We start from the raw sequence: 14,950 nt of genomic DNA, 5'->3' as shown, positions 1-14,950 counted from the left end.
CGTTTCCGGGGCCTACTCACACCTCACGCTTGCCAGGCAGGCGCTGTGTGGCTGAGCTATAACCCCTCATCCCCTGCCATTTCTTAAGACAGTTTTAGAAATTACATGATTCATTCCTTTCTCAAGTATTAGGTTGGCTCAAGCCTCATACAACATAGTTTCAAATTACAAAGTTTTGATGGCATGAAGGGGTATGTTTGGGACAAACAGAACCATAGGAGAATGTGAAAAGGACGCTCTTACCCTGCAGACTGACATTTGGTTCGTAGTAAGTGTACCAGTCTTGTCCGAACAGATAACAGAAGTACACCCAAGGGTTTCCACAGACGGAAGACTTCGAACAATGGCATTTTTCTTTGCCATTCTTCGAGTTCCGAGGGCCAGGCAGGTGGTGATGACAGCAGGTAGACCCTCAGGGATGGCTGCAACAGCCAGTGCCACTGCAATCTTAAAGTAGTAGATAGCACCTCGGATCCAGGAGCCCCCGTGCACTGGATCATTAAAGTGCCCAATGTTTATGATCCAGACTGCAATGCAAATGAGCGAGATGACTTTGGAAAGCTGCTCCCCAAATTCATCCAGTTTCTGCTGAAGCGGTGTTCTCTCTTGTTCCGTGGCCACCATCTCATCTCGGATCTTGCCAATTTCAGTGTTAACTCCAGTTGCCACCACCACTCCCATGGCTTTCCCAGCAGCAATGTTTGTACCCTAGGGAGAAGTACAAGGAAAACTGGTCACAAGATTAATACGTCCACTTTAGGACAGCACTGACCAGATAATTCAGTCACTGGATTTTGACCAAGGAACCCAGATCCCTCATCACACTCTACTAGGGACATCCCACGGCTGCAGTGACAGTGAACAAGCCCTCATGCAGGCAGTGACATCCCTCTCACCTCCCCAAACCTGGCTGAGATTCCGCAGTGCCTCCCTACCCAGCTGCACACTGATCTGTCTGGCTCTCAGCTCATAACATGGAACTGCACCTGCTGGCTACCTTTGGGCTTGCCACGCTCTACCCCTTCTGCAAACTCCACACTGCCCTCAACCCTCTGCAGCTCCATCTCTGGCTCCCACTTGGGTCAGCTGTAAAAGGGGGAATCAGCCCCAAACAGAATATTTTAAGCGTCAAGTATCAGCACTGACCAAATCCCACCAGTGTAAGAATTGTCTTTCCACTTCACCGTCACTCCCAGTGTCGGAATGACACGGCTTTGTTATTTTCACTATAACTATGGTGCTTTACTTCCTGTGGGTAAAGTTTCCCACAAACCCACAAAAGGCCACTATTTGAAATACCATTGTAGTGCACTATTTTAAAAAAAAAACTTTCAAATCACCCAAAACAGCACAAAAAACCCCCACATGTTCTCCACGCACCTCACCGTTACTGGTCTAATACGCTTGTCCACTCACTCCCCACACACCCCTCTTCATCACAAACCAGTACCACTACCATCAGCAACACCTGTAAACCCTCCCAAAACACCCTCCCGGGCTAAGGCCTTTCCCAAACAGATCTGCTCTCCAACTCTTACAGATACAAGTTCTAATGCACTTGACCTCAGCATCTTTTGTCCTCAACAATTTGCCAATCAAAACAAAAGCCATCTAAAGTCGCACATTCTGCCACTGTGTTTCACTGGTTTCTTTTATTTCAAGGGCGTGAGGGAGCCATGGGGACTTTATACATGCTAAGCGTGTGCTCTGCTACTGAGCCACACCCCTGGCTCTGTTAACCACTGTTTTTTGACAGCTAAGACTGAACAAGAAGAGTATTATTATCCTTTGGAATAAGATCCAACACTTTCTAAAGTCTTACCACTAAAAGCAGTCAGTAAAAATCAACCAGACACCTTTGAGACTCGATCTGTCTCTAAATAAAATGTGTTTGAAGTCAAGCAAGTGATGAAAACCTACAATCTAAGCTATTTAGGAGGCTGAGGCAGGAGGATTACAAATTTGAAGCAAATCTACACAATGTAGGAGACCATCTTGTTCTTCCTGGATTAAAATCCCAATATAAGATCTTGCCCTCTTCCAAAAAAAAAAAAAAAAAAACCTGGTGAGGTTCAAAGTGTAGCTCAGTGGTAGATTAGGTGTTTAACCTGTGTGAGTCCCTGGGTTCAATCCCCAGCACTATCAATACCCACCTAAACTTTGATAAAGCACTTACAGAAAAAAGCATGTTCTTCTTATCTTGGTTGACAGCCCGTGGGTCAGGGACAGGGTCAGTGTGCTTGATGACTGAAACGGATTCACCTAAACAAGTTGTGAGACACAAAGGGCAGTTAAACCTGGGAACCCTCATCCATAACCACCCATTACCATTCCTAAGACACTGTCAATATGGGAAAAGGAATGTTCTGGAAAAGAAAACTGGGAAAATTTAGTAATAAAAATTATAAAAGAATATTGCACAACCAAGAACATCAGGATTAAAAGAAATACAATTTTGCCGGGCATGGTGGCTCACGCCTGTAATCCCAACACTCGGGAGGCTGAGGTGGGAGGATCCTTGCGAGTTCGAGACCAGCCTGCGCTACAAAGTAAGCTCAAGGCCAGTCTGAACTGCATATCAAGACCCCGTCTCAAAAAAGACAAAAAAAAAGGAAACACATTTTCAAAATAAAGGAGTTTGTTTGCCAGTCATAGGGATGCATGCCTGTGGACTACAGCACTGGGGAGGCTGAGGCAGGAGAATTGCTGTGAATCTGAGGCCAACCTGAACTGCATACATAGTGAAGCGCTATTGGAAAAACCACCAACAATACCAACCTCCCCCGCCCCCCCCCCCAAAAAAAACCCCAACAACAACAACTGGGGATATAGCTCAGGGACATGGCACCTGCCTGGCAAGAGCAAAGTCGTGAGTTTGGATTCCCAGTACCAAAACAAACAAACAAATCAAAATAAACTCAACACAATAAGAGCTTAATTTTAAAATAAAATTCCAATTACCTTCTTATTCTGGAATGACCACTCAGTTTCATACTCTAAATATTTGACAAAAAAATGATTCTTCAGTAGCCTAAAACTACAGTGTGACTGTTTAATAGAAGAGGACCCTCCGTTTCTGTGGAAAAACCCTGAGAATTTCACACACACAACCCAACTCCCGCTCCAACATTTATACCTTAATTGCTTGCAGCCTGTTTCTGCTAAGTTTTACCAGGTAAAACATTCATCAAAATAAAATCAAAGAAAACAAATTGAAAGGGCAGAGGTTATACACTCTGTATGATATCAGTTGCTCTCCAACACTGATAATCAGATAAATTTCACAGCCTTCAGACTTTCTGTTGAATTCAGGTTGGCACTGTTCCTGACAATCATCTGACCACCTTACTTCCACTCCACCCTGCATTGTATGTGTGTCACACAAAACTGAGAAAATGTTTCAAACAATTATAAATCTATGAGTGCCAACTCCAGGTAGCGCAACAGTTACTTTTTTTTTTTTCTTTTTTTGGCTAACTTTTGTTAACTGTACAACTGTTTATTGCAAATCATGTTAGATGTAAGATTAGAATTCTTCTAACAAGAAATATTACAGCACTCAGGTCCATTTTCATTGCCTGGAGAAAGGGCTCTGAGTAAGTTAGTTACTTCTTGCAGGACCAGAGAGCAACACTCAACCTTAGATTATCACCTCGGGGGCTGGGGGTTTAGCTCAGCGGCATAAGCGCCTGCCTTGAAAGCAGGCAGTCGTGAGTTCGATCCCCAGTACCGAAAAAAAGGAAAAAGACCAAAAAAAAAAAAAAAAAAAAAGATTATCACCTCGGCTAACAAAGAAACTAGTAACCTTTTTAAAAAGTAAACTTGTGATTTTATTTTAAAACCAAACTATTTTTTTGTTTGTTTGGACCAGAGGTGGAACTCACAACCTCACCGCACCTAACAGGCAGGTTCTATGCTACTAAACTACATCCCCGGCCCCTAAAACCAATTATTTTTCAGCTAAAAAGACAAGGTTTCAGTGATACTTACCAGTGAGAATAGACTGGTCGACTCTTAGAGTTGTAGACTTGATGGAAGTTAATCTTATATCAGCAGGAACTTTGTCACCAACTAATTGGGGGGAAAATGCAGTTAAAGCCAACTTTTGTTACTGTATTACTTATCGGTGAGTTTGTTTACAAATCAAACAAAACTTTTAAAGAAAATAAACAGCCTACATTCAGCACAGTATGTCAGGCTTGGTGGGGCACGCCTGTAATCCTACCATTCTGGGAGGCAGGAGCACCACAAGTTCAAACCTGGTCTGAGTTAAGAATGTAGCTCAGAGCAAAAGTCCTGGGTTCCATCCCCATTGTCAGTAAGTAAAGCAAGCAAGCAAGCAACCATGATAGGTAAGCAGGTAGACAGATACGAAATCTGCTAAACAGCTAAGACGATTAACCTATCTCAGGTGCCAAGGCAGTGATACTTGGGAAAACCATCCTGTATTTATGTATGTATGTATTTAAATTTATTTGGGAGGGGGGTCTTTTTGAGACAAGGTCTCACTATGCAGTTCAGGCTGGCCTTGAGCTCACTTTCAGCCCCTAGTGGTCTTGAACTTGCAAAGAGCTTCCTGCCTCAGCCTTCTGAGTGCTGCAATTACAGGCACGTGCCACCACAGCCAGCTTGTAATCACTTTTTGAGACAAGGCTGCACTATATAGTTCAGGCTTCCTTGAACTCACTATGTAGCCCAACCTGGTCTCAAATTCACAGTGATCCTCCTGCCTCAGCCTCCCAAGTGCTGGGATTACAGGTGTGCACCACCAAACCCAACTTGGAAAACCTTTAAATATACTATATTCTACATATGTTTTTGCAGTACAGACAAAAATTGTGAAAACAGACTTAGTCAGCAAGGATGTATGAAAATTCTTAATACAGATAACTATAAAATAGGTAAATTTCCCAGTGTTCATAAATTTGGCAACTCATCACTAGGTATGTATAAAAATGTCATAAAAATATATGTCATAAAAATCCTGTCAATGTGCAGCTAATCAGGAAAGCTAGAGATACAGCATCACTAATCTGTGTCAGGTAGGAGCAACAGGTTTAGTACTCATGACTCAGCAAGCTTCCCAGTGTTTGTGGCTGTTCTGTACATGTTGCTAAGCACAAAGTAACAATACTGCAAACTTTGGAGGAACTGGCAATACATTATCACAACTGCAAAGCCACAAGTAAGAGGAATTTATCCTACAGACACTGCTCAAAGACTATGTAGTTCCTTTACTACTTTTTTTTTTATTAACGTTAGAAAAATGAATGAGACAAACTCCCTTCACCATGAAGTGAAAACTTCCTCTACGACACCCTGTATACTGAGTGAGGAAAAATAAGATGTGAATGGCACTTCTGGGGCCACCAGCAGTATGAAAAATACCTCTGGGAAGGTGAAGCCAAGTGGTGACCCTGGCTTGCTGGGATAGGTGGACACAGTTCACCCTATACTCTCTGTACCTTTTGAAATGTGAATCATCAAATAAATTAATAAATCTGTTGCACAACCTCAATCAAACCAGGCTTCTTTTCTGAGATAAAAATGTCCTTTAACAGATCTTATCAGGTCCACATCTTAGCCTCAAAATTTCCTGGGTGTGTATAAAGTAAAACACCACAAAACACACCCAATAGCAGGTAAAGGCAAGGTCTCACAAGCAGCCAGAGAACTTCCTCTCTAGAGAGTCAAACATTGCTGATTAAGTGTACGTCTGTATGAAAATAATTTTATATTAGTAAGTGCAGAGGTGGGGTCGCACCAGGGTGCTAAAGCACTTGCCTCACATGTGTGAAATCCTGAGTTCAAGCCCTAGCACTGCCTAAAAAACCTTCCATCCTACCCATAAGGGTAAAACAGTTTTCCAGGATTTTCTGAATACTAACTAAAGAGGCTTTTAAAATTTCTAATGCACAGACAGCTCAAAAAAATTTAAGCAAAATTTTTGTTTTCCGACTTACACTACAAACTGAATTGTATTTCCTATCACCAATTATAAATAAAAAAGCAGGGCTGGGGATTTAGCTCAGTGGCATAAGCACCTGCCTTGCAAGCAGGCAGTCGTGAGTTCAATCCCCGGTACCGATAAAAAGGAAAAAGACAAATAAATAAATAAAAAGGCAGTGGGGGGGGGGGTGGCAAACTAGTCATCCTATCCAGGAAATAAACCTGTAGTTTAGGCCTGTGAATTTAGCCCAATGGCAATAGCACCTGCCTGACAAGTGTGAGGTCATGAGTTTAATTCCCGATATCAAAAAAAACAAACCAACAAACATAAAACCCCTTCAGTTTAATTCCAATGGTCCTGTCCTGGAGAGCTTTCACATTTAAGAACAGCACAGCTTGCTTTGTAAACTTCAGTGCATGAGCAACCCCACAGCCTGTGTCGGCAGTGCGGCCACAGGCGTGCAGAAGGCGCCTGCCTGTCAATGTGTAATCCCAAGAGGCAAAGATTGTCCTCCAGTCGGACTGCAGGGATACCTGGGAGGTGAAAGTCCTGCTGGAAATGCTTATGCAATGAACGGCAATACTTAACTAAACAAACCAGAGCTTTTCATTTTCACAGAATCCTGCTTATGCTACGGAACCAATCTAACAGATTATTAAGACAATAATCATGCTCTAATGTGGAAATTTAAAAGCAAATTAAAATTGTTTTACTGTTTTATTTCCTGTCATAACCAGATTCTAAATGCTCTTGAACACTGTGAATGAGTCCAATCTCAATGGTATGTATTGTGACTCCAAATGGAAAATTTTCTTTTTTTTTTTTTTTTTTTTGTATTTTTCTTTTTTATCGGTACCGGGGATCGAACTCACGACTGTCTGCTTGCAAGGCAGGCCCTTATGCCTCTGAGCTAAATCCCCAGCCCCAAATGGAAAATTTTCAAATGTCCTCTGATGGTCGAGGTGATTATATCATAATCCTGTTGGAGCCAGACTGCTGCTGTAGCACAGTCTTCAATCTTGAGACTCCCACGGTAACTCTGTTAAAGTTTCATGTACATTGCTGGTGCAGCATTAGCTTAGCATGCAGGCAACCTTCAGTTTGATCTCCAGTAATGCAAATAAACAAAAACAGGAGTGAAGACAAAAAGAAGCCAGGTGCAGTGGTACATGTCTGTAATCTCAGCTGCGGTACTTGGCTGAGGTAGGAAGATGACAAGTTTGAGGCCAGCCTGGACAAAATTAGTAAGATCTTGTCTCAAGAAATAACAAAAAGCCAGGCATGTTGGTGCATGCCTATAATCCCAGCACTCAGAAGGCTGAAGCAGGAGGATCCCTGAGAATTCAAGGCCAACCTGAACTACATAGTGAAACCCTGTCTCAAAATGACAAAAAAAATAAAATAAAAAGAGCTAGAGTTGTAGTTCATTACCCCCTGAGTTCAATGGAGATGGCTAGGGGAAGGGAAAGAAAATGTATTTTCAGGCAATAAATACGAAGGTTAAATTTCTTCGGTGATACAGCTAGCATTATTAGAGTAAGATAGTATATATATATCTATAGTTATATACGTATCTATAGATATATATCTACTATGCTTATATACATATCTATAGATATATTTCTACTATATAGTTGTACATCTATACAGTACATATATAGTGTACATATGCTCACTTGCTCTCTGTATATACTGTATAAAATATCTATGATAGCATTATTTTTAAAAAACTACTTTTTCCTGAGGTCTAAATGTAAATGGGTATTTGTCTACTGCACAGGAAGTGCACTAACAAATACTTAACTGTTGATTAAATCTTGAGGGTGAAATGTCCCAAATGTCAAATGGCAGAGGAAGAAATGATTTGGGAAGTCCTTAAATTGTCAACTTTTCTTCCATCTCAGAACTGTCATTCTAATTGTTAGGCAAATAAATATTTAAGAACTGAAAGCTGATGAAAACTACTTAATAGAGGAGGGCTTTTATGAACCCCCTTTTCAGAGTACAAACAGTTTAATGCATCTGAAGTGGAGCCCAGGAATCCACTTTAAAGTTTTTCAAAATCACTAAAAAAAAGCTAAACCGGCTGGGGATTTAGCTTAGCAGCTCAAGCACTTGCCTGGTGAATGTAAGATCGTGAGTTTGGTTCTGGTACAAAAAAAACCCCCTAAACTGGCCAGGTATGGTGAGTGCATGGCTTATAATCTCCACCCACAGGAGGCTGCCGCATGAGGATCTCCTTGAGTTTGAGACCAGCCTAGACTACACAGTGAGTTCAAGGCCAGCCTAAACTACACAGTAAAACCCTGTTAAAACACACACACACACCAAAAAAACCTTGTTTACAACAGCCTTTACAACATACTGAACACAGCTCTAGGTTAAGTCTTAACCCCAGCACTAGAGAAATGCCTACCTTAAATAGTTATGATTCCTTTGTTCCATTCGAAGCTAATCTTTTTGTAAAAAATATACTAAAAAAAATAAATGAAAACTGGTTTCTAAAACCCACTCTGTTCTATGGCAGAATACATTCACCTTGACTAACCTACATTCTCCTTTTAAGGAGAGCAAGTAAAGGCCATGAGGTAAAACAAGCTTTGCCTAAGCAAGTTTCACTGAACTGTGAGACTACTTAACTCTTGCTTTGGGCAACAGAGTCCACCGAGCATGGACACATGGACACGTGGACAGATCACAAAGCAGGTTTTGTAATTACGGGTTAAGACCCATGAAAGTGAAGGCCCACCAAATAATTTTCAAACTATTTGGGGACAAAATGATTTCCTTTCATCTGCAGGCTTCCGTGAGTTCCAAATGTTCAGATTTGTGCCTAAGGAGCAGGCAGTGCAGTTCCAAGGATCACATCCGGTGAGGAGCCGGGCCCTCAGGGCCAGCAGTGGTGGAAAATCCTCCCACTTGCCAAGGGAAAGCACTGTGATTTTTTCCTCCAAAGTTTGGTGTTTTTTTTTTTTGTTTTTTTGGTCTCTTTGGGTTGAGGCAGGTGTAGTCAAAGAATAATCTGTTATAAACTACCTTATATTCATTTAACATCTTGACACTTTTTAAATTCAGTTTTTGAATCCTTTATTTGACATCACAATAAATATTTCCACTCTGAACAAAATCCTCTGAGTATACTTCAGGTTAAGAGGCGATTATTTTGCCACATTTTAGAACTGAACACAAGCTTTCTTTACCTAACAAGGAGTACTAACAATTTGTACCACTTATGTCAAATATTATAATACCACTTATGTCAAATAGTAGTTACTCAGAAGATTGTTCTCAATTTTAAATGTAAATTTTTAAAAATTTAATTCACTGTGGAAAATTCCATCACATACTTATTAAAATCTTTCCTTAAAAAAAAACTATATAATATCAAATATTGTCTCCTAAATGCCACTACTGGCTCAGTTTAAACGGCTCCTAAGAAAAGCTAGTCACAATACAATTACCCTAAATTTCTTAAGCATTTAACTATGACTCAAAACATTTTCAGTTTCCAACTTAAGTCATGAATTGTGCAATGATACAAAAAAAAAAAAAAAAAAAAGAATGAAATTCTTTACTTGAGAAGACCTTTGCTAACTTTCCAAGCCTCAGGGTGAAAGGAAAGAAACCTTATAAAACAACACAGTAGAACATTTGTTCCCAGTGTGGCTTTCTGGGAGTATACCTTCTTTTTAACATGCTCCCAACACTAGAACCACAATCACAGCACAGTCATACATGCACCAATGGTGGTTCAAGATGTCGAGCTGCAAGACACACCATGTTTTAAAAATGTAAACATGGGGCAACCCACTTTGGACCGCCTCTCTCTCTCTCTCTCTCTCTCTCTCTCTCTCTCTCTCAGACAGAAGCTTTCCTTCTCTCAATAAATATTTCTGCTCAAAAAACCAAAACCAAAACCGCAAACATAAGCCAGGCATGGTAGCATACATCATGATCCCAGCACTCGGGAGGCTGAGGCAGCAGGATCGCTGTGAGGTGCAGACCAGCCTGGACTACATAGTAGATCAAGGCCAGTCTGGACTAACGAACAGCACAGTGAGACCCTGTCTAAAACAAAACAAAAACTGCAAAAGTACTTGGGGTGTTGGCAGGTCTGTAATCACAGTTCTCTTAAGAGAGTGAAGCAAAACAGTTGCAAGTTCCGGTCCAGCCTGAACAATTTACTGACTTAGGAAGACCCTGTCTCAAAAAAATTTAAAAGGGGCGGTACAAACGGGAAGACGCCATCAGGTACAAAACCTTTCCATGGCTTCTTCCCACTATATAAACCTGAGATAAAGTTTAGTCTCTCAATCGAGCTGGTGAGATTACTAGCTGCTCTGACCGTGCCCTTTCTTCCTCTGGGCTGTAAACAATGGCCCTCAGTTAGGCGTGTTTTCTGGTCTTTACACACTCTCCCTTCTCCCTCTCTCAACTGCTTTCCCTAACTCCCAGATTAGGCTGATAGTCATTCCGACTGGCCTGAGTATGTCCTTCCCTGACACTGGTTTTTGATATACTTTTCCCACCAAGACCAGTGGGTGCATAAAGACAGTACTGGGCCACCAATGATTTCTAAGTCCTTAGCAATGGGCAATATGAGACATAGTAGTTGTCCAAGTATTTATCAACAAATAACAAGTATTTGCAGCTCACACGTTTTCTTTATGTACAATCAGCAAGACTTACAGTTACTGCCGAAGTGAAGAATGTTACAAACCTAGAAATGAGAAAGCATCAGGATCCCAAGAAATCTGAGACTTGGATGACCTAAATGGGGTTTAATACAGGTTGTTGTTTAAGTGAGGTATGGAGGTACATACTTGTAATTCAGGCACGCAGGAGGCTGAGGCAAGACCACCATGAATTCAGAGGCCAGCCTCTGAGGTACACAGTGAGTTCAAAGCCAATCTGAATTATGAGACTTTGTCTCACACACACAAAAAACCCCCTCCAGAAGACAAACACATACAGTTGCAAAGAACTCCAAAAAACACAGTTGTAAATTCTACACTTAACACTAAAAACAAAAACCAGACAAGCATACTTTATGCCATAGGAACAGTTTATAATAAAAGTCACTAAAAACTAGTATAGCTGGTCCAATGCAGACAAGGTTCTGGGTACTCAGGGATCACAGGCAGCAAGGTAAACTGAGTTAGGTGTGGAGGCAACCACGAGTCACTCAAGGATTACCGGGTCCAGTGTCTGGCATCCCTACCACACAGTTTTTTACCACAAATTAAAACATGCTTTAAAGCTGAAACCCATCCCTCTTTCCTTTCATCCAGCAAACACCCATCGGGCTGTTAACAGTATGTCTTATACATAACACTTAACTAAAACATCATCTTAACCCACACCCTTCCCTGATACAGATTAAAAAAAAAAAAAAACCAAACCTTGTTTTACATTAGAACATAGGGCTCACTTTTCAAGGGCTGCATACTACCTCAAAACTTGGAGGATGCTGCTATATTGGGTACCACTGTGAGGATTTTATGGATCATTATTCAGTCTTCACAAAGCTACCATTAACTTCATTTCCAAGTTATAAACGAGGCACTTTCCAAGGTCACAGTATTTTATAGCCACACTAATGAGCTCAATCTCCAATTGTGTGCCCATCTAATTTTTCCTGTCATGAGGTAAACATGACTGACCACCATCTCTTACCTCTAGAGAAACAAACAGAATTCCCTATAATACACTACTCTCACAAATTTACAAGGTGTGACAGAAAAATATGGCCAACATTTAAATTAAAAAAAGAAATTTGAAAAACAAAAACAAAAACAAAAACAAAAAAAAAAAAAAAGAAAGAAAAGAAATTTGCCAGGCATTGTGGCACAGGTCTGTTATCCCAGCACTTGGGAGGCTGAGATAGGAGGATTGTTGCAAGTTCAAGATGAGCCAGGGTTACAAAGTAAGGTCAAGGTCAGCCTACACTGCATAGTGAGAGCCTGTCTCAAAAGGACTAAAAGAAACGGCCAGGCACATAGCTCAGTGGCGTAAGCACTGCCTGGCAAGCATGAGGTCCTGAATCCAATCCCCAGTATCAAAAAACAAAACAAAATACAGTAAAAGACACCATCATGAATCCCTCAACATACTCCAGAATTCCTGCAAATATACTTATCCACATTCTTTCCATATCTGAAACCATTCTGGAAATCCTTGTATGTGTCCTTTAGTTGCATTGTAGGGGCTGGCTCAATGTTCTGAACTGATTCAAGATTCCCTGCCCTGGGTACCCTGACTCTAGGAAAAAGCCGGAAGCCGCAACACGGGCTGTGGTAGGCGAGGACACACCGTGGTGTTTCAGGAGACGCCTTCTGTTGAGTGGTACTCCGCAGCAGCATTCACCAGGAGTGTCTGATCGCCCCTCATTAGTACACTCACAAAAAGGATGTTACAGTGATGCCTTTTACTGCAATGACTCATTTTACAATTTAAACATTTCTCATGTATTTGACCACACTTAGTATTCCTGTTTCTCCACACTGTAAATTCTGTAAAAGTTCTATCGCTGACAACGGCAAACATTTTGCGTATTTGTCAAAAGTAGTACCATCTTCAATATTTTACACTTACAAAAAAAGTGACAGTCCCTACCATGTACTTTACTTTTTCCAAACTCTGAATCTCAGGGGCAAGAATAGAAACGTTGAAATTTACTGGTACTGTGACTACCACTGAGTCACAGGGAGTGGGGAGGAGGAGATTACAGTAAAACAGGAAATGCCAACCCCATGAAATCAGGTCAGGCTTCAAGATCAACTGCTATATCACGATGAAAGAGGGTTAGGGACACTTTCCAGTTTCTCACTTTGCAATTTGTTCTTTCTTTCCTTTCTTTCTTGGGGGGGGTATCAAGAATTGAACTCAAGAGCTGGTACGTGCCAGGCAGGCATTTGTGCCACTAAGCTACCTCCACAGCACCTGTCACTTTGCAATTCTTAGGGTCTTAGGTATCCTGACAGTGCTGAAGACCTTAAGGCTCAAAACTCTACTTGTAAACATCTATACAGATTCTTTGTTTTAAACTATTTTAGTTTTCTGCTGACATATAAATTCTTTTTTTTTTTTCTTTTTCCTTTTTATCGGTACTGGGGATCGAACTCACGACTGCCTGCTTGCAAGGTTGACGCTTATGCCACTGAGCTAAACGCCCAGCCCCAATGTAAACATTTTTTTTTTTGTCTTTTTCGTTTTTATTCGTACCAGGAATCGAACTCACGACTGCCTGCTTACAAGGCAGGCGCTTATGCCGCTGAGCTAAATCCCCAGCCCCATGACATATAAATTCTTACAATGAATTTACATCTGTTTTAGAAATAGAAAGGCTTGATGGTGCATGCCTATAATCCTAGCACTTGGGAGGCTGAGGCAGGTGGATTGTTGCAAGTTCAAGACCAGCATGGGCTGGAATGTGGGCTCAAGGCCAGCCTGAACTAAATAGCGAGACCTTGTCTCAAAAAGACAAAAAAGAAAAAAAAAAGGAAGAGAAATGTTAACTTCAGAATTAACAATATATGATATTCCTACTTTTATCTGAATACAGCTATTTTAGGCCTGCATCTTTAGACTGTATTCTATTCTTCTGCGGGGGGTCTCACGGTGTAGTGTAGACTGGTCTTGAACTCACAGCAATCCTCCTGGCTCAGCCTCCCAAGTGCTGGGATTATAAGCATGCCCAGCAATTCCATCCTTCTTAAGAAACAACTCTACGTGAGGGAAAAGCTGAAAGAGAACAAATTATGCTTGCTTTTTTTGTTGTTGTTGTTGTTACATCTCTTTGCTTTTACTTCTCTGAGCTGTGTGCAAGATTTCAAGAAAAGGTAAAAATTTTATTCTACTAATGTCTCAACACCATCATGTCAACTGCTTAAACCAGACAGCAGGGGCTGGGGATTTAGCTCAGTGGCATAAGCACCTGCCTTGCAAGCAGGCAGTTGTGAGTTCGATCCCCGGTACCGATAAAAAAGAAAAAGACAAAAAAAAAAAAAAGACAGCAATTACACTAACCAATTTCAATATTTAAACCAGACATAAGGGAAAGCATATAAATAAAATTCTGAAATTAGGTGTAAGATATTACATGTCTTTAGAGAACAGTCACAGATTTCAATAAATCTCAAAAGAACTATGATCTAGAAATGATTTAAGAAATGATTTAGAGGGCCAGGAACATAGCTCAGTGGCAAGTGCCTGCCTGCCACTTGCAAGTTTGATTCCCAGTATCACCCCCACTCAAAACACACAAACACACACACACAAAGAAAAGAAAGAAAGAAAAAGGAAAGAAAAGAAAATGATTTGGAGGGGCTGGGGATTTAGCTCAGCAGCATAAGTGCCTGCCTTGCAAGCAGGCAGTCGTGAGTTCGATCCCCAGTACCAATAAAAAGGAAAAACAAACAAACAAAAAAAAAGCAAATGATTTGGAGCTACCTGAGAACTTGTTAGAAATACAGAATAAGCCAGGCGTGGTGGCTCACGCCTTTAGTCCCAGCACTCCGAAGGCTAAGTCAGGAGGATCACTGCGAGTTTAAGAACAGTCCAGGCTACAAAGTAAGCTGATGGCCAGCCTGAACTGCATAGTGAGACCCTGTCTCAAAAAGACCAAAAAAAAAAGGGGGGGGGGCCAGCAAAAAAGTAAAATAAAATATATATATATAGAATAATCAAGACCTCTGCAGACCTAAAGAAATAAAACAAACGTTTTAACATAAGTTACCAGTTGATTCCTATTCACATCAAGTTAGAAGCACTGCTCCAGCTATGCCAAATTATTGACCAAATCTTCACACTTTTTAAAAGCAGTTCTCATTTTTACATTTCTGAGATTTTATACAGAGACGGTCTATGAACTGTCAGAGTATTTACTAGATTTTGCAGGTCATGGTGGTACACACCTGTAATTCTAGCACTCAGAAGGGTGACACAGGAGGATCAACTTCAGGGCCAGCCTGGGCAACACAGTGAGTTCAAGGCCAGCCT

At 41.0% G+C, this 14,950-nt stretch overlaps 1 protein-coding gene across 2 annotated transcripts in view; it reads right to left on the bottom strand.

Annotated features, from left to right (window-relative positions):
• The window catches only part of Atp2a2 (ATPase sarcoplasmic/endoplasmic reticulum Ca2+ transporting 2), a 60,626-nt gene that overhangs the window by 23,650 nt on the left and 22,026 nt on the right, over positions 1 to 14,950 (bottom strand). For both annotated transcript variants that reach the window (XR_001199631.3, XM_003462931.5), the window contains exons 6-8: positions 3,991 to 4,071; positions 2,177 to 2,262; positions 244 to 708 (exon numbers count right to left, since the gene is read on the bottom strand). Coding sequence is in view for 1 of the 2 variants with exons in the window: in XM_003462931.5 (XP_003462979.3) it covers positions 244 to 708; positions 2,177 to 2,262; positions 3,991 to 4,071 (632 nt within the window). In the remaining variant the exon portion in view is untranslated. The remainder of the gene's footprint in view (positions 1 to 243; positions 709 to 2,176; positions 2,263 to 3,990; positions 4,072 to 14,950) is intronic.

Source organism: Cavia porcellus, unplaced genomic scaffold (assembly GCF_034190915.1).
Source record: "Cavia porcellus strain 051 isolate PalLab524CR breed Dunkin Hartley unplaced genomic scaffold, mCavPor4.1 scaffold_16, whole genome shotgun sequence".
Taxonomy (NCBI): Eukaryota; Metazoa; Chordata; class Mammalia; order Rodentia; family Caviidae; genus Cavia; species Cavia porcellus.
Note: the sequence above shows the minus strand (reverse complement) of the source record. Positions and strands in the feature narration are given on the sequence as shown.